Below are 19,365 nucleotides of genomic sequence, written 5' to 3'. Positions count from 1 at the left end.
TCATGTTCATGTTCAAGCAAAAGGGAAAAATAATATACACTATAAACATAAGTATTATGTGTATTCACTGTAATAAACTAATAGTTATAATCTCCTCCGCCCCTGTCCGCGATAGGCAGCCGCCGCTCACTGCTGTTATCGATACACCCGCAATTCGCTGGCCTGGCAAAAAAAAGACGCATCGCGTTTTTTTGGTGAAAATTGTCGCAAGAGCGTTTCGAAAGTTGGCCCGGTAATTGGCACTCGCAGTGGAGAACTCTATCTGCCGACAAGGATTGCCAGACAACCGAGTCCCGTCCAGGATCGCCGGAGAAGTCCAGCTCAAAAGGTGTCCCCACCAGCGTGTTTTTGTGTGCCGGTGGCCAAGGAACGCTCCTCGGTAATTCAAGAAGTTCGCAACGAAAACGAATTCACGGCAAGATGAGTCGCAGACGGGCCCATGATACGGAGGATGAGAGCTATGGTAAGTGGGAGTCGCTATGGACAGCGAGGTAGTGGCGTTTTCTAAACGGGAGTCCTTTGCAGATCACCGGCGCAACAAGCGTAGACGTGTGTCGGAGAACCAGGAGATCGAGGATCGTTTGGAGTCGCTCATCCTGCGGGTGGGCGAGCGGAGCACCTCCTCCGTGGAGTCCAATCTGGAAGGACTCGTTTCCGTACTGGAGGCCGATCTGGGCACCTTTCGCCTCAAGATCCTGCGCATCCTGTCCGATTGTGCCGTGCGAATGCCCGAAAAGTGCACCGTTTACACCACGCTGGTGGGTCTGCTCAATGCCAAGAACTACAAGTTTGGCGGAGAGTTCGTGGATCACATGGTGAAGACCTTCAAGGAATCCCTCAAAATGTGCCGCTGGGATGCTGCCCGCTATTCGCTGCGCTTCCTGGCCGATCTGGTCAACTGCCACGTCATCTCGGCCACCAGTCTGCTTCAGCTGCTGGACACCATGATCGATGTGTCCAACGAGGACACAGTGCCCCAGGTGCGGCGCGATTGGTTCGTCTTTGCGGTCCTGTCCACATTGCCCTGGGTGGGACGTGACCTGTACGAGAAGAAAGAGTCTGCCCTGGAGTCGCTATTGCTGCGGATCGAGGTCTATCTGAACAAACGCTCGAAGAAGCATCACAATGCGCTGCGGGTGTGGTCCTCGGATGCGCCACATCCGCAGGAGGAGTACTTGGACTGCCTGTGGGCCCAGATACGCAAGTTGCGGCAGGACAACTGGGCGGAGAAGCATATACCACGACCCTACTTGGTCTTCGATTCTATACTTTGCGAGGCACTGCAACACAATCTGCCGGCGATTGTGCCGCCGCCGCATCATGATAACTTTGAGTACCCCATGCCCTGGGTGGTGTACCGCATGTTCGACTACACCGACTGCCCCGATGGGCCCAATCTGCCGGGTGCCCATTCGATAGAGCGCTTCCTGATTGAGGAGCATCTGCATCATATTATTGAGACATACCATCACGAGCGCAAGGACTGCGCCGCCCAGCTGCTCAGCTTCCCATTTAAGCATAAGATTCCGCTGGAGTACTGCATCGTCGAGGTGATCTTCGCCGAGCTCTTTCACATGCCCACACCACGCTACCTGGACATATGCTACGGCTCCATTCTGATCGAACTGTGCAAACTGCAGCCGGCCACGCTGCCCCAGGTCCTGGCCCAGGCCACCGAGATTCTGTTCATGCGGATCGACTCGATGAACACGTCCTGCTTCGACCGGTTCGTCAATTGGTTCTCCTACCATCTGAGCAACTTTAAGTTCACGTGGTCCTGGGACGAGTGGGACAGCTGCCTGCTGCTCGACGGCGAGCACCCGCGGCCCAAGTTCATCCAGGAGGTGCTGCAGAAGTGCCTGCGGTAGGCTATGACATTCTATAAACGCTTCGAGTTACTTATGTATATATTATTTCCACAGCCTTTCGTATCACCAGCGCATCACCGAGATGATGCCCACGACGTACGCCAAGCTGATCCCCATGACGCCCGTGCCCAATTACAAGTACGCCAACGAGGAGGCAGGTGAGTCTGGCCCCTTCCCATACGGATTACTTGCATTTATTTCGGGGTAATGTCTGCTTACGACTAGGCTTAGAGTAGGTTGTCTTATTTATTTGGTACTGGCTTCACCTCGTTCTCCTCGTCGTCCACAATGATGGGTATTTCCTCGCCGTTCTCGCCCACCTTGATGCTCACAGATCGGCTGACCGATTTCTGAGTGAGCACCTCCACCACTTCCTTGGGTGGAGCCGGTGGTGGTGGAGCACGAGTAGCTGCAGTGGTAGTTGGAGGCGGAGTTTGAGTAGTGGTTGTGGTGCTGGTGCTGGTGCTGGTGCTAGTACTGGTCGATGTGGTGCTGACGAAGGCCTCGTGGCGAAGACTGCTCTTGGCCTTGCTGTCCTGCTCCTTGCGCCGCTTGGCCCACTTGCTCAGCGGCGGTTCCGTGCTGGTGGAAGTGGTCGTAGTGGTGTATCGACCAGCTGTTATTTTGGGTGTAGTCCGATATCTACTTATGGTGCGCAGTGGACTGAAGTGCGTGGAGGTGGACACGAAGCTACTTGCACTTGTTGTGGGGATTACGTGTGTGGTTCTCTCAGTTGTGGTTGTTGTCTCAGTGGTGGTGGGCGATGGGGTCTCTGGGGTAGTGGGTGCTGCAGTGGTGACCACTTCCGGTTGCTCCAAGCTGCTTACTGGCCTCTGCTCCCCTCGCTTTTGATCCCTGTTTTGCTCCTGATAGCTCTCCTGCCCTGCATCCTGGCCCCTATCGATATTCTCTTCCTGGGGCTGCTTATCCTGCAGTACATCGATTGGATTTTGGTGCACATACAGGGGATCCGGCTCGGAATAGCGATAGACGGTCTCCTCCAGCGGTTCGCTTTGCACAAAGGACTTGTCCTCATCCCCAGGACTGCCGCCTGCATAGATTAGCAAGGGTGGCAGCTTGGCTGTTTGGTACTTGGAAGCCTGCCCGTAAATCTGAGGGGCACGCAGCAGCAGATCCTGCTCCTGCTCCTCCAGAGATTCCGATGAACCCGAATTGGAGTTGGGAAACTGGACTGTATGATGATGGGGATATAAATGGGAGGCTGGATTGCTAGCTGGCGTGGTCTGTTCAGGCGGAGAGGAGCTGGACAAGCGGTAGCCCAACTCGGGATGCAATCGGGCATCGCCGCCACCAGGCGTCACATAGAAATGATGATGGAAATGATGGGTCACGGCACCCGGAGTGGAGGCCACTTCGCCAGGACCCAAAGGACCGGCACTACCCAAATCACCATGGTGGCTGGGAAATCTTTCCAATTCCGGATGAGTGCCGAATTTTAAGGCAGCCGGATAGTTGGGACGGAAAGTCGTTGGGGCCACGTAATTGGGACGCAGTCCCAGATTAAAGAGTCCCGGGAAAAGCTCTAATTTTGGACCACCCTGAGGCACGGATCCCTTTAAATACTCACCAATGTTGAGCTTGGGCGGCGGAGCTGGCTGAAAGATACCATGGACAAAGGTGGCCTGCGATTGCTCGGCATTAGCACCTGCTCCCGCTCCTGCTGCTGCTGCTGCAGCATACCTCTCCCTATCCTGGCGTCTCTGGGCGAAGCCCTGATCATGGGTCAATCGCCCGAAACTGCCGGGATAGTCTGACTCCTTCTGGATGTAGCTCATCTGGTGGTGCGGCTGCCAGGCCTTGTTGTCCAGCGGCGTCACACTGAACTTCATCTCGTAGTGGTAGTGACGACCCTTGTCCCCATCCCGATGCCGAATGCGCTGCACCTGCCACAAGGCTCGCCGCTGGTTGGGATTTGAGGTGGGACACTTGAGCTGGAAGCAAGTGCCGCCCTCCAGGAAGCGATAGGATGCATTGCCCGGTCCCGGCAGCTGCTCCAGATAGCCCTTGGCCAGGGTTATGATATCACCGAAGCGCGAGGATGGCGCTCCTCCTCCGAATGCAGCACCACCATGGGCATCCGCCGGCACATAGGGAGTCTGCAGGAAGTCGTGATACTCATGCAGCTGACTGCCCGAGCATCAGCTTGGGTTTAACCATAGGCGGGCAGGAGGATGTGTGCGGGGCCAAACAGGCCATCTTACCTGAGATTTCCACCTGCTGCGCCCACCGCCGAGTCCGTGAAAAGGGTCACGTACGTCACATGCTTCAGGGTTCGCTCCCAGGGACGCTCCAAGGGAATCCGCCTCTGGTTCTGGGCCCTCTCCTCGGTCGGCTCCTCGTAGAAGAGTCGCTTGCCCGTCAGCTGATGTCCTGGCTTGGGCGTCAGTAGGAGATCCCGTCCAGCACCCACAATGGCGCAGCCCAGGGGCAGCTAAAATCGATGGAGATTAGGGAAAAACATAAAAGCTTTGGGCTTTGAGTATATTATACTTTTCCTCAAAGTAAAGTATTATATTTAAAGCCAGTTTTATTATTAAAGACTTGTTGGCGTTTCGTTTTTGGAGAGTGTAATCTTAAAATTTGATTTTATTATCCGTTTTTTTAGAAACATTATTGTATAACTTCAAAATTTGAGTTCATATGTTATATTAGAAAATGAAAGTTATCTTTTAAAAGAAAGCATAGCTGTTCCTCTGAAAAGCCCCTACTTAATTTTTAGGATCCATGGTTTTTGGGGCTCTGATAACTGACCCAAAAATAAGGTCAAAGTTGGTAAAAATACCGATTTCTTCCAAAAAAAAAAACATGAAACCCCGATTAGTTCGTAATCAGGATCTCAAAATATAGAAATTCAAAAAATTAGAAAAGGACCTTTTGAAATTTTATCCGAAAAGTATTTAAGGTTTTATTCTGCTTAAATCCTGAGACTTTAATTTACAAAAACAAGATCACTTGAGCAAATTTTAATATCACACAGACTAACACTTTTTTTGTTGAACCAAAATTTGTATTATGATTGTTAAACAAATTAAATAATCCTGTTTCTCAGTCACTTCTCCATGCCTTCCCTCAACTTACGATTGCCATGGGAAGAGCAAGTAGCCAGCAAAGATTCCTCATTGTCTGGGCTAATAGCACATCAAAAAATAAATATCAACACACAACAAAAACAGAAGTCACAGAAAATAAGTTAACGAATGCGGCAGCGATTTTCTGAGATGCGTTTGAGCTGCGCGCGCTTGAAAAAGCGACTGAAACGCGTCCGCCAGTTGCGCTCGCTAATAATCCACGATGACGTCTGGAGCTGCGGCTTCTGTAGCTTCGGTAGCTTCGGTAGCTTCTGTGGCCATCAGCCGACTCCATCCATCCACTCGAACTCTAAGCTGCTTTCGTTGGGGCAGCCAAGCGATGCGTCGCCGGCGGCGGAGGCTTTTTGCGCAATCTGCAGCCGACATGTGTGTGTTTTTCGTTTGCTTCTTTGGCTTTTGGGCTTTTTGCATATATGTAGTATGTGCTTATGGAGTCCATGGCGCCCCGAGAAGTTGGAGTCGCAGCTGGAGTCGTCGGAATCGGAGGCATTTATGCAACACTCTCGGTTGGAGGGCGGACCCCCAGCACCCCCACCCACCCCCACGAAACACCCATCTAACCCACTGAAATCCAATGTGGAGCACGGCTGGATACCCTCCCAAACAATGGCGGTCTTTAAAAACCACTGGGAAGTTGGTCATTTTTCAAATGCTCACAATACCTCTCAAATACCCATGCTAAAAGCCATTAAACAAGTACTCAACATAAAAAATCTTTAATACACGATAGGAATTTTTTAAAGTTCTTATAAACTTTGTAATACCTAAAACAGTAATCTTTTGTTAAGATACAATATGGTCTATCCACCATGATATTTAAGCATGCTCATTTAATATAATAACTTAACTAAAAGAACCTTAAACCATATGAGGGTATTACTTATTCCACATATAATACCATGGATATTTCTGTGCTTCTTAAGTTTGATTTCATTTTGGCTATAGCCTCCATTTAAGCCCAAAACTTTGCCTTAGATTTCCATTGAGATATGAGTTGTGGTTCGCTTGGCTGGAGTTTCCCTTTCGAAGATGCCCCTCCTCATTGAAATCCCTCGCTTTAGGCATTCTCTTCTGGCGGTTCCATATGGCGATTTCACCTTGCTGGGGTTCTCTGTCTTTCCTGTTCCGAACTCGAGATGACCTGGTAGATAAGATAAAGCCGCCCGTCACCATTGAACTACACTGGAGCACTTGGATGAACGAAAGTATAATGTACTTCCCTCTTTGGATACGCTCAATTTGAGCTGAAAATCAGATTCCCGTGAAAAGATCTTTAATTCTGGCTTTTAAGTAAAGCTATTTGGAGGCGATGGAATGGATAGTCGGTGTGTGTTTTGGGGGGAAAGTACCGCACATATATGCTGTTATTATTGTGAGCCCCGAATATGTGCGAATTTTTTGACTGGCTGCTAAACAAAAACCATCGCATGATCTTGACACATGCAAACTCCCAAACCATTGACATTGTCTAGAGATCGTTGGAACTCTTAGGGTTTTGCACTAAAGGTTAAAGCTGGAAGGTTTTGAAGAGTGCTTAAAAAGAATCATCAAGAATTTGGGACTCCGAATTGAATTTATTTTAAGAGTTAGTGAAGTAAAGTTTCAAGAATGATATGATAGAAAATGGTGGTCTAATATTCAGTTAATAATAAGCTTACCCCAAATTAAAGACATATTTTATAGGATTTCCAAACTAACAAGAATTTTGGAAACCGAAACTCACTCCGAAATTTCTTTATCTCAAGAGTTAGTAAGGATAATCATTTCAAAATCATATGATACAAAAAGATGGTTTCCTTTTTTGTAAGCCAGCTCGTTAGTCAGTATTCTAATAAGTAAATTCACCCCGAATTCAAGGTATGTTATAAAGAATTTCCGAACTAAAAGTAAAACATTCTTTATCTCAAGAGTTAGTAAGGATAATGATTTCAAAATCATATGATACATAAAGATGGTTTCCTTTTTCGTAGACCATCTCCTTAGCCAGTATTCTATTAAGTAAATTCACCCCGAATTCAAGGTATGTTATAAAGAATTTCCGAACTAAAAGTAAAACATGCCCAAAGGAATACCTTGTTAATTTTTGCTATTCCTAGCCTGATTCCCACCTATTAATGAATTGGGCAAATGAATTGCGTATTTGCCAATACATTGGCTTGCCAAATGGCCGCATAATTAGCTTAGCTCCCTCCCCCGTCCCCCCAAAAGAAAACCCTGCCGAACCGATCTCCACTTTGACATAATTGACGTAAGTGCCAATAAACTGCATGTAATCGGGGGAGCGGCGGGGAAATTCGGGGGCAGGTGAGGTGGTTTGCCTGGGCTGGAGCACAGTAGTCATTAGTAACGCACCACGCAGAGCTCACCTCTCGGGTGGCTTTGGTCGGTGGTGTTGTCTATTTGGATTTCGATGTGGATGTGGAGTGGTGCCGCTTGGTTCCACGCCACGAACCACATAACCAAGCAATGAAATGCGAATTGCAACGAAAGTGTCACCTAACTAGGGACAACGGCAATAGCACTTGGTGGGAAGAGCCTATCGACGAGCAGGTGCTTCATTAGAGCAGGAAATATATCGAACAGGTCCCTAGTAAAATCAGCAACTAAGGGAAATACTAGTTATAGTTATATACCAAGGAAAAAGATATCTAAATAAAAAAAAAGAAATCCATACACCTATGTCATTTCCAAACTCAAATATAAGTACATGTAATGGATTAAATATATAGTTTCTTATAAAAAGTAAAAGATTCCAATCGATGTTCTTCATCTTGCGTGAAAAACTAATAAATACGCACCTAAAAACCTTAATTCCCTTCAAAAAACTGAAATTTTCTTATAACTGAATAAGAAAGAGACAGCAATACCATCTCACCTGATCTTGAAACCAATATACCCCGCCAAAAATCAAAGGCACCACCATGTAAACAAATTATCTGAATCATTTCCTCACTGAATCTCTACGCTTTTCTTCCCCGAACACAGCAAGTCTGCCGGGTACCACGGTGGCCCATCAACTGGTGGTGGCCATCAGGCAGAAGTGCTCGCCCGAGGAGGTGGTCAACATCCTGAAGGACATCCCGAGCAGCGGCTACAGCGGCGAGGAGATGTCCGATGGCAGCTTTAATGCCCTGAAAATCGATGTATTCGTCCAGACGCTGCTGAATTTGGGCTCGAAGTCGTTCTCGCACAGCTTTGCGGCCATTTCCAAGTTCCATTCGGTATTCCGCGCCCTGGCCGAAACGGAGGAGGCACAGATCTGCATCCTGCACAACATCTATGAGCTGTGGTCCTCGCACCAGCAGATGATGGTTGTGCTGATCGACAAGCTGCTCAAGCTGCAGATCGTCGACTGCTCGGCGGTGGCCACGTGGATATTCTCCAAGGAGATGACCGGCGAGTTCACCAAGATGTATCTCTGGGAGATTCTCCACCTGACGATCAAAAAGATGAACAAGCATGTGATCAAGCTGAGTGAGTATTGGAGTGTCTGCTTGCCAGGATATTTGATTTAATGGCTGAATTGTTGCTTACCTAGATTCCGAATTGAGCGAGGCCAAGGACAAGCTTGCGAAGGCGGACTCTTCGTCCAGCGATTCGGAGGATGATGCTTCACACAAGAGGAAGAAGCCCATCACACATGCTGACAAGCCCTCCGAGGAGGTGAGATCAGAGTTTCCCTATTAAACATAAACATATCTATACCATGTTTTACTATCCTTATGGAATTTCTTTATCTTATTCAGGTGGTCGAGCGCATGGAGGAGAAATTGGAGGCGGCGAATGTGAACCAGAAGCGTTTGTTCCTCATCGTCTTCCAGCGATTCATCATGATCCTCTCCGAGCATCTTCTGCGCTCCGATACGGACGGCCGTGATCCGGATACGGATTGGTACCGCTGGACCATTGGGCGACTGCAACAGGTCTTCCTCATGGTAACTTACCTTTTTTGTAGAGTGTATAACCTATATGGTAACCCCTGGCATTTCTCCTGCAGCACCATGAACAAGTTCAGAAGTACAGCAGCACACTGGAAACGCTGCTTTTCACATCCGACCTGGACACACACATATTGGAGGTGTTCCAACAGTTTGTGGCCCTGCGTGCCTAAAGGAGGAGCAGCTGGAAAAGCTGACCACCTAAGCCCCATTTCCCCACCCAATCGTTTTTCCAAACGCCTTTGAGTTGAGTTTTTTGTAACCCTTTAAAAATATATGTATGAATTTGAGAATTTGAGTTTGTAAAGTTCGCCTTGATAAGACGAACTATTCAGGTCAGATTGCTTTAAGATTATGATTTTGGCTTATCCACATCCCCATACACAGAAATACTTTGTATTAAAGATACTTTTTTTTATCATTTGCAAACGACGATACAAGTTAACAACAAGAAAGAGAAGAGATAAAACAAATAAAGTCGAATAGGGAAGATCTTTACCATGGTAAAGATCAAGAAGGACATCAAAGTACAATTATAACTGAGAGATTCAATGGGTGGGGGCTTTTGTTTGACTATTGAAATATAGAAAATAAAGCATTGAAGATGTTTCGGCTATCTTCTCTATGACAACGATCCCAAAAACTATGCAATGCAAACCCAAGCCACTGGAAGCAGCCACAATTTAATACTTTTGGGCGCAAGAAAAAACCATCCATTGCTCTGATCTTGGTAAATATATTTATTTATATGTACGTTTCGTGTGTATATATATATATAGATCATCTGTTTTGTATGCGTTCAATATATGAAAATATATATTTATATTTTCCCCATCTAGTTTCGTGCGGCTGTAATTGATATCCGGCTTTCGTTCAGGTTTAAGAATTGCAATCGAGAATAACTATGGCTATAGCTATGGGATAAGCTAATGCCTTGTAGATTTGTAACCGTTTCCATGAGTCCATGAGCTGGTCCAGGTCGTCAACGTCTCTCCTTAAGAGGAGGTCCTCGGCTGGCTGGGCACGTACTTCTCCGATGGCTGGTACTGCCACTGGGCGCAGATGGCCTCCTGTTCCGTTTGATTATATCCGGCTCTGATCGAATCGAACAACCGGAAAGGGAACGAATGTTTCTTGTGAATCGTTTATTGTACAGCATTGCTATGGGTGAGCTGGTGAACTAGTGAACACGGGACATGCAGAACATTAATGGCAATCACACATGCAGCTACGTGGCTAGGACTAGGGCTCCCTAATGGAGCCGAAACTGCAACTTATGACTACTAATACTAAACGGGAACAGTGGGGTGAGTCGGTTTTTTGGTCTATAAAATTATTTGCCGGGTGGAGAGTATCCTAGAAATATTCGAAATGCTATGGGCTATATTTTCTGAATTAAATTTTTATAAAATGTTCAGCTTACATATTTCCAATCTTATAAGTTATAGTAAAAAAAAATTCTGATATGATATTAATTTTAACCCCTGGTTTAATATAAATTGTGGCCCTCTTAAAAACCTATATCACTCAATTACTCACAAAGGGAATCTTGCGAAAAACCCATTTATAGCATTTAATTTAAATTCGTATTGTATGAGAACAATACAAGTATTCTCGTTTCACACGAAGATGGTAAGACCATGATAATGAAACTTTTCCAGAATAATAAACACCTTTAATAAAGAAACTTTAACAGAATATAAAGCGGGATAAAACGAAAACTTCTGGGTCATTAGTTTGAAAATCACGTTTTTTGTCTTAAGAGCATCTGGTAAAAAGTGGCGATATGTTGTTAATGTAATATACATAGTTCTACTGCGTTTTTCTTTGGTAAAGATGTTCTTATGAAAAATTATCTGATTTTTAAAACCCTACATAAAAACCTATTTTAATTTTAACTTGATATAAACCTTTGTTATTTTTGATCCTATTAACCCTATTAACTTGATGTAAGGCAATGTAACCCTGAGTTAACAACCATTGATTCATTTTAAACTTTCTTTTAAGCCCACATTTTACTTTAAACCTTATATGAAATACCCTATAAACCCTATAAACCCTGAAATTAAATTTTTTGTTCCACTTTAACCTCTAGTTCCCAGAATCATATAACTTAAAATTTTCTTTGGGCTACTCTCCGACCGTTAAGTATTTTTGGACACCACCGGAATCGACCCACCCACGCGGGGAACAGTCTTCGGGGGGGCATTCGTAACTCTTTTGCCACTAGCTCCAAGGGGAATCGAAGCCCCCGTAGCCGCGACCACTGTAGTGACCACCATATCCGTGGGACGAAGGCCCGGGCCGCTCGTAGTGATAGCCCCGATCCTGGTATCTGGAAGGTGGGAGCTCCCTGTTCACGGGCGCCTGCAGGCTGTCCCACAGGAGACGGGGTCGCTGCACCACCTCCCGCAGGATGTTGACCGCAGCCAGGCCGACGCTGGCCAACTTAACGCCCCAACGGCGGGCCGTCGTCTTGGCGGGACTCGACCAAGTGGCTGAGGCTGGAGCGGCCAGGGCCCGACCCTGCGGATGGGCCAGGATCTTGGCTATCAGATTGTCCCCGTGCGGCGGCACGTAGAGATCCGCCTGCCGGAATTCCGCCGGACAGTGATCGGTGCGGTAGTAGAAGTCCTCGAACCTCTGGTGTGCCGAGCAGGGACTCCGCTCCTGGAAGCATGTCACCTGCACCACATTGTAGAATATGGCGCCCAGCGTGTTGGCCGTCTCCGTGTTCGCCGCCTGCAAACATCGCCGGAACCGGGCATCGCAATCGCAATGGCTCCTCGTGAAGGTGCCGCGATTGCACAATCCACGCCGGCACTCGCCCACATTGAGGACATCCGGGCACATGTCGTGCTCGCGACAGCAGCGATCCTCGCGAGAATGGGCCCCGAGATCATCGTAACTGGTGGCCGCCGTGCCAGGACCACACCACTTGGTGCCGGGATAGATGAAGCCCAGGCCGCCGCGGAACTCATGACCGTAGGATCCCTGCCGGCGACACACCTCCTCCAGCTCCATCACCGATTCCCGCGGCACTTGGCGGATGCGACGCGGATCCGATTGCAGCAACATCCGCTGGATATCGCCGCTGGTGGGGGAGACATAGGAAAGTGATATTAGTTCTTTCAGCTACAAAGATATTTTATAACATTGTGATAATATTTTGTTTTTCACTTTATATCATCTCTGATTCAATAACTTATAACCAAATACAAATATTTCAAATAATACCTAACCTTTTTTTGGACAATAGAGCATTTTAAGAACCTATTAACAAGATCTTGTATAAGTTACTGGTTCCAAATATTACTTTTAAGTGATATCAAAATACATAGATGTATTTACTTGTTCCTAGATCCATTTCTTCTCAAGAGCTCTTTAATATTTGAAACTTTTTCAAGATTATATCCGTTATGTGAAGAATTGTTATTTAGTTTATAATACTCATAGGAAAGACATAGACACAGGAAAGTGATATTAGTTCTATCAGCTACAGAAATATTTTATAACGTTGTGATAATATTTTGTTTTCCACTTCATATCATCTCTGATTCAATAACTTTTAACCAAATACCAATATTTTAAATAATACCTAACCTTTTTTGGATTATAAAGAGTTTTAAGAACCTTGTAACAAGTTCTTCAGTGTATTATCCATGTATAAGTTACTGGTTCCAAATATTATTATTATTTTTAGATATCAAAATATTTAGATGTACGTATCTCTTTCTCAACAGCTCCCTAATATTCAAAACTTTTTTAAGATGATCTCAGTTATGTAAGGAAATGATATTTCATTTATAATACTATCTATAAGTAACATTTTTGTAAAACATCTTTGATTTCATAGAAAGACTCACCGATCTGTGTGCATCTTGCAGAAGGGATGACGGGAGGATAGCTCCACCATAACGCTCATGGTCATGTCGGAGATGAGGACCGCCGATCCAGAAGTGGGTGGCACCGCCGCACCGAGCCAAAGGAGCAGCACCACCATCACCACCGCCACGGGCAGCGGTTCCCTCATGGCGCCAACTGGGTTCGGAATAGACAAGAAGATTCGGTTCGGATTTCAGACACACATTTATCACTTGGCTTTTGGGAGAAGGAAGGGGCGTGGCCGATCCGGTGCGAGATCTGCTTGGCCGAACTGACGGCGCGATAATGAGGCGATATGGCATGAGGGTATGTGTGGTATGATATGTGGGCCATCATTAACAGCTGAGTGCCGATCCGATCGCCCGCAACTCGCTTTTTGCATTTCTATGGACCGCGTAGATGACCTCTGGCCACAAACAGAATCAAATATCCATAACTGTGCACAGTGGTCTGGTGTCACATTGAAGATCATATAAAGCATTAAGCATATATCATTTCAAAACTATATCAATATCATCTACATGTATGAATAACAAAGCTAGACATTTTGTTATGATAATCACTGGTTTAATATTATCAAATTACCATTTTTATGCCGTCTTGTTGTGCTACAGATACAGTAAACTACTGTTGAACACTAGGTTATGTGAGATATATAATGTGGAGAATTGAAAAGCAAGTTAACCTCTTAATGGCAGTTCTATTTAGTTTATTTATTCTTTGCAAGTAACTTTTTGGATCTCAAAAATTCTAAAATATTGGAAATGTATAATACTTGAAAAGATGAATTTAAAGATATTCCACAAATATTTGTACTAATAGTTTTAAGTACCTTCAAGCCAACTATACTTCTGATGGTTAGGTTCCAACCAATTGATTTTGGAACCATTAACTTCCTTTCTTTTTCCCCATCCGTACCACTGTAAACCCAACGATCAAAACAAAAGGCAGCGCAAAACAAATGATCGTGGACAAAGATAAAAAAAGACGGGCAAAACAATTTGCAAAATAAAAGGCAATGGCTTACGAACGAACGGTATTAAGTTGGGGAGTTGGAGACCCCGCGATAGTGACCTACCCCAAGACCCTCTCTTCGAACAAAATAAAAAAAAAAGTTTTCGAATGGTAAAAAAAATTCGAATAAACAGTCAGGAAGAGCGGCGCCGCTTTATTTTTTTTAGTGGGTCAGTTGAAGGTGGAGGCGTCATCTTGTTACCAATTCTTTGGCTTCTCTTCTTTGCCTTCCACCTTTGCTTTTGGCCAACTCGCAAAAGGTGAAGGTCACCGGCCGGCCGGCCGACTCTGTTAATTAGTTAAAATAGAAAAAAAAATGAGACAAAAGATAAAAAATAAAGACAATTTATGACGCCAACTTGATTCTTCGCTCTTCTGTCTGCTTGGCGTTTACTTAACGTTATTATTTGGTTACTTTTTTTAATGCCAGGCCAAGGAACAATTTTACCCATCACGTTCCACTCAGCTTGTAAAGCGGGAGAATAATTAATGATGACACCTTGCGACCGCTTACTATAAGTATTATTTATGTTGTTTGCACAATTGTTCAATTGTTCCCACTGTGCGTGGGAGGAAGAGTGGGAGGGGAGACAGCTTGCATCCCTGTCACTCGCAGTGCAGCTGGTAAGAAGCGTGAGAACTTTGGACCATGGGTGTAGTTTCAAAGAATTTGTACGCCATAACTCCTTAAATACTATAAAAAGTATTTAGATTTTAAGTACTTACTGTTACCCTAATTAAAAATAAAAATTGTATTAAAAATCTATTTTCTGATATTATGTGTATGTCACCAACGTAGAAAACCTATGACAAAGTCTATTAAAAACCACTTAATCTAAAACCAAAATAAAGGATAATTTGAAGAGTAAACTTAAATCTTTAAAGTTCATTAAATTCATTAAATTTAATAATAATATCAAGAATATATAACTATAAAAATTATACATTCTTTATATTATTATTATTATTGTTTATTAATTTTAAAAATATACAACATTGATAGTAATTCTTGGAACTAGAAACAATGAAATATGATTGTTTGGGATTATAAAGGTTAATCTTGAGATGTTTGAACGGCAATAAATCGATTCTCGGTAGAAACATGTGTCCGCAAGACAGAGAGACTATTAAGCCTGACATGTTATTGAGACATTATACCCCCCGCAAATAATCAGACCACGCCCATGGAAAAAGTCAGAGGCGGAGCCTTGCCCCCTTGTCATCGGTTGAACTTGGCTGTCACTCCAATCGCGAATTGTTTCGCCCGCAGATCAATTGTTTTTCGATGGCATTTATCATTTATGGTTATTTACGGACTCCATCAATCGCAATTCGCATTAATAATTCGCACCGACAAGTGACAACAATTGGTAATCAATTACCACACCATTCCATTCTATCGGTGAACGCAAGTAACTCTGTGTAAACACATAATAGTAAGGCATCTTCTTCTTTTTCCTGTCTGAAATATTGGTTATATTGGACCTCTGTTGTTCGCATAATTTTCAATGTCAATGCTTTTGCTTTTTAATTTCATGGCATAATAAGCCAGTCTTTCGATCTTTCCAACCGAGCCAGTGCAAAAGAAAACGAAAACAACAAATTTAAAATCAAAAGCGAATCGAGTTCGCGTACTTCCAATTCCATCGGTGTGTTTATAGACCTCAAGTACAATGACCCAGCTCGCAAGAAAATTCGGAAAAAAAATAAACAGATACTTAAACCGTTTATAGATCTTTTGTGTTCGCCTCCCGACACTATAACTACGGCTTTTAGCTGTCACTCAGCAGAAAGAGATCAGCATCGGATCAAATCGTCAAAGATTACAGTCAAACTTCTATCACTTCGAAGCTAAAACCACCCATAAGTGCGGTCAAGACATTAAAAATCCATACGATCTCAAGTATTATTTTTATATATTTTTTGTACCTATAACTTTTTTATCTCTAAGAAAGCATTCTTCCTCCCAAAACCTTATAATATTTTTATCCTACTATGTTTATAAGAAAGTACCTTGAAAAAATTCAATCAACATCAGAAAAACTAATTCGAAAACTTAAATTTAGGGTAATTACTGGGGTATACTAAAACGTGCAGACCAAAACATAGAGCCCGAATCGCCTTTTATGATCGCAAACGTATAAAAACCCCTTTTTTTACGACATAAGTGCATGTAATTCAAAGGCTATATAACTGGAGTTATATTTGGCAAATTGTGTGACCCGAGTGTTGGAGGTTTCACTGTAGTGCTTGGGGGCCATTAAACCCCGGGGAATGTTTCTGTACCTTGGTCAAAGCCTGAACTCTGATATGTCTGGTAAATATACTAAAAATCTTAAGCGTCAACAGGCGTGTCTTGGATCCACAGATCAGATCATCAATCAACGATCTCCTGTTTTTGGATAGCCGTTGTTTTATATTTAATATTTTTTCTTTTTTTTTTTTCGTGTGGTGAAGCCCTTCACTTGGACGCATCCGAAACTGGTTTTGCTGTGAGGTGTTCGTTTGCATTTTGAATGTCACGCTGCAGATGAAAACGCTGGTTCTTAAAAGCCACAATAACAAGTTGTAATCCCCCCGTCGGCGCGGGGTCTTTGGGGGCCCCAGTTCTCCAGCCGAAACGTGGTAATTGCCGGACTGTCACAGCCGTGTATCTTTTGGCTGATAATCGCCGTAATTGCCGCAGAGCAGACCTTTACCTTCCGACGTGCCCCGTTCATAAAGGAATCGCCGTCCTTGTCCTCTGGCCAAAATGGGGTCAAGTTTAAGTACAGAATACACACATTAAGCCCACTATTCTATATGGCAATCGATAAGGGACAGCTGTCATTTTTCAGATTTAATTGGTATGTGGGGGTCCTATTTAATCGTCATTCCCATAAGTTACCATAGTGCTATCATTTTTCCCATATAATGTTAAAGCTTTTAATCCATAGTTGTCTTTATAATTATCTCTCGTGCTTATTCCAGTTGTAGTATTATAATTCAATAATATCAATGGTCGATATAATCTATTACCATCTCAAGACAATCTAAAACCTATGATATAACAATGGATTTATTACGATCTTTTATTGATTTATTAAAAACCTCATCGAAATTGGTATCGTAAAGTTGTGTTATATTATTAACACCATTATATATTACCCATATTATAATAGGGCATATAATCATATTTAACACCTCCTAAAATCAAAAAGAGAAGATCAAATTAGGGGCAATATCTTATTTATTAGAAGCATCGTATTTTGGAAAGTTATCATAAAGTGGTGACATCTGGAGACGATCGAATTAGGGCCAATCAAAAGCCAAACAGAGGCTGGTCATTGTCTTGGCTTGGATCTCGATCGAAAGGCGGATAAATATGCATAGAGCTAACTGGACAGTGGCGGTCATTGAACGCCCCCCTCCCCCGCTCAAGGTCTATAGACAAAAGATGGTCATAGTACGCCGGGCCATTGGAACCTCAGATTCAGACTAAAACCGAAACTAAAAGGCAAAGCCGAAAGCAAAGTCGAAGGCGTTAATTGCCCGAAATAGAGGAAGCGACTCTCACAGCTCAAAAAGATATTTAGGCTCGGCAAAAACCGATCGGAAGTTAGTCAAGAACATATTGTATTGACTTTCGCAATTGGCGAAAACAGTCGAGAATATTGTACCGAAACATGAAAAATTAGAAACCATTGACCTTCCCGATAATATGTACATCCACGTGTGCTAATCGCTAAGTAAATTTCTCGGCTTGTCGAGGTAATGCCATCGCGGATTGGATGTGCCAAAAACTGATGGGTAGATCTTGCTTATCAACCACTCAAATATTTAACCAAGTTGCCAGTTAGATGTGTCCACAAATCAGTCGACTCGAGATGAGAAGTGTTTGACATGCAAATGCTGGCCAAATGCCAAGAGGTTCTGCTGAAGAGCAGTCTTTTTTGGGGACACTGGGTGGGGTTTTCAAAAGGTGGTTCACCACCATCACCACTTTCAAGGGTTAGCTTAAATGTCATATCTAAGCGATCCATCGGATAACTCGATGCTACTTTTTTTTAATAATATATGGTTTCTAAATTCTTATAGGCTCTACAAATTTACACTCTCCTGTGAAGTGTGCACAATAAATTTACAATTTGACAAATGATTTTAGTGCTTTTTTAAAAAGTTACCTCATAAAAAAAATTCTTTTATTTTTCTGTTTTTTAGTAATTCGATTTTTTTTTTAAATTGAATAGTTAACATTTTTTTCCTTTATCTAAATTTTGTCATGTGAAGTTAGAATCCAAATAGGTAAGTCTTGGTTCAAAGGATTGTATTATTTTATATTGATGCTTAGTTTTTCAAGGAAACACCCATTTAAAGGTACAATTTTTAGTATAAGAAGCGCCATTTTATATACTTTTTACGTATATACTTAATAAAAATCCTTGCTGAATAAACACATATATTAGACACCATACATATATGCTTAATTTTAAGTAAAAACGTGCTTGAATTTTCAAGAACTTGGATCACCGGTCCCTTGAAAATGAACTTTATTCTGTTCTTATTTTTTCGATTCCTCTCACTTTCACTTGTCAGTTGGCAGGGAAAGCTGCGCTTTAATCCCAAGGCCGCCTGGCGGCTGCCTTCACCTTTTGACATTTGGCCCACTCGGCCAATCCGCCCCCCATTTCGGCCACCACCCCCTGGGCGCGTCCTTCGTGCGTGAGTGACCTTCAAAAGGCAGCAGGAGGAAAAACCACAACAAAACGGCAAGGACAGCTGTACGCACTTCACATTAAAAACATTAAAAAAAAAAAAACGCAGGCTCAATTTTTACCTGAGAACGGTTGGGGAAAAAAGTGAAATATTTAACGGGTTAGATTCCCGTTTCGCTGTATCGGTTTTTTTTTTTGTTTGACAAGGATGCGGGACGGCGGCGCGTTCGTTTAATGGTTTTCAATTTCAATTTCAATTTAGATTTCGATTTCTTTGGGACGGTTTGCAGCAGCAGCAGCGAAACATTTCCGCGACGCGTTTGCGGCGCAACTGAACTTGATTCTGGCGCGTCGAGCGCTGTTAAACTTGGACTTGGCCAAAAACCAAAAAAGACAAGAAAAAATCATGAACAAAAACACCAACAAATTGAAAAAGCAGAGAGCCAGGCCAAGAAACAGAAACCGAGTTACAACTACAACAAAATCGCCGTCGTCGTCGCCAGCGGAAGCTGCAGGCCGACCAGAGGCGTGGCCAAGGGGGTTTTGGCCATACGAAAAAAGATTATACAAGAATAATTATTCAATAGACACAATTAAGTCAGAAAAACATATCTTTTAAATGCTTACATATTTATTTTTATATTTTTAACCTTTTTGGGAAAATAAATAACGTTTCTGGTGACTTAAAAAACCATTTAAAATATTTAAGATGATTTTAGCCATGAATAATACCACAAAATATATTTTTACAGCATTTCGATTGTTAAGGGAGTTCGAAAAAGATTTTTTTAAAAGTTAACCAATTTTCTTTCTGTAATAAGCAATCATGGATTTCATTATTGTAGAAGTTTGTTTT

General features: G+C 43.4%; 3 protein-coding genes across 4 annotated transcripts; 1 reads left to right on the top strand and 2 right to left on the bottom strand.

Annotated features, from left to right (window-relative positions):
* The first annotated feature begins 138 nt into the window (after positions 1-138).
* LOC119556153 (nuclear cap-binding protein subunit 1) lies at positions 139-9,449 on the top strand. Its single transcript, XM_037868054.1, has 7 exons — positions 139-463; positions 526-1,864; positions 1,923-2,026; positions 7,964-8,452; positions 8,517-8,641; positions 8,725-8,913; positions 8,976-9,449. Exons 1-7 carry the CDS (start codon positions 421-423, stop codon positions 9,087-9,089), a joined length of 2,403 nt encoding a protein of 800 aa, XP_037723982.1. The 5' UTR covers positions 139-420; the 3' UTR covers positions 9,090-9,449.
* Positions 2,111-5,009, bottom strand: LOC119558288 (soluble scavenger receptor cysteine-rich domain-containing protein SSC5D). Its single transcript, XM_037871672.1, has 3 exons — positions 4,968-5,009; positions 4,091-4,320; positions 2,111-4,016 (listed from the first exon to the last, which is right to left on the bottom strand). Exons 1-3 carry the CDS (start codon positions 5,007-5,009, stop codon positions 2,111-2,113), a joined length of 2,178 nt encoding a protein of 725 aa, XP_037727600.1.
* Positions 9,450-9,650: 201 nt separating the features above from the next.
* On the bottom strand, positions 9,651-18,950 carry LOC119556154 (acidic phospholipase A2 PA4). 2 transcript variants are annotated; one of them, XM_037868056.1, is made up of 4 exons: positions 18,632-18,924; positions 12,783-12,957; positions 11,558-12,010; positions 9,651-10,011 (listed from the first exon to the last, which is right to left on the bottom strand). In XM_037868056.1, the coding sequence occupies exons 2-4, from the start codon at positions 12,947-12,949 to the stop codon at positions 9,912-9,914; spliced, it is 720 nt and encodes a 239-aa protein (XP_037723984.1). In that variant the 5' UTR covers positions 12,950-12,957; positions 18,632-18,924; the 3' UTR covers positions 9,651-9,911. The 2 variants fall into 2 exon arrangements, with proteins under 2 accessions (XP_037723984.1, XP_037723983.1); XM_037868055.1 differs by lacking the exon at positions 9,651-10,011 and having other exon boundaries at positions 10,022-12,010; positions 18,632-18,950.
* Between the last annotated feature and the right edge of the window lie 415 nt (positions 18,951-19,365).

This window comes from Drosophila subpulchrella, chromosome X (genome assembly GCF_014743375.2).
Source record: "Drosophila subpulchrella strain 33 F10 #4 breed RU33 chromosome X, RU_Dsub_v1.1 Primary Assembly, whole genome shotgun sequence".
Taxonomy (NCBI): domain Eukaryota; kingdom Metazoa; phylum Arthropoda; class Insecta; order Diptera; family Drosophilidae; genus Drosophila; species Drosophila subpulchrella.
The sequence above is the reverse complement of the archived record's forward strand: the minus strand, read 5'-3'. Positions and strand labels throughout refer to the sequence as shown.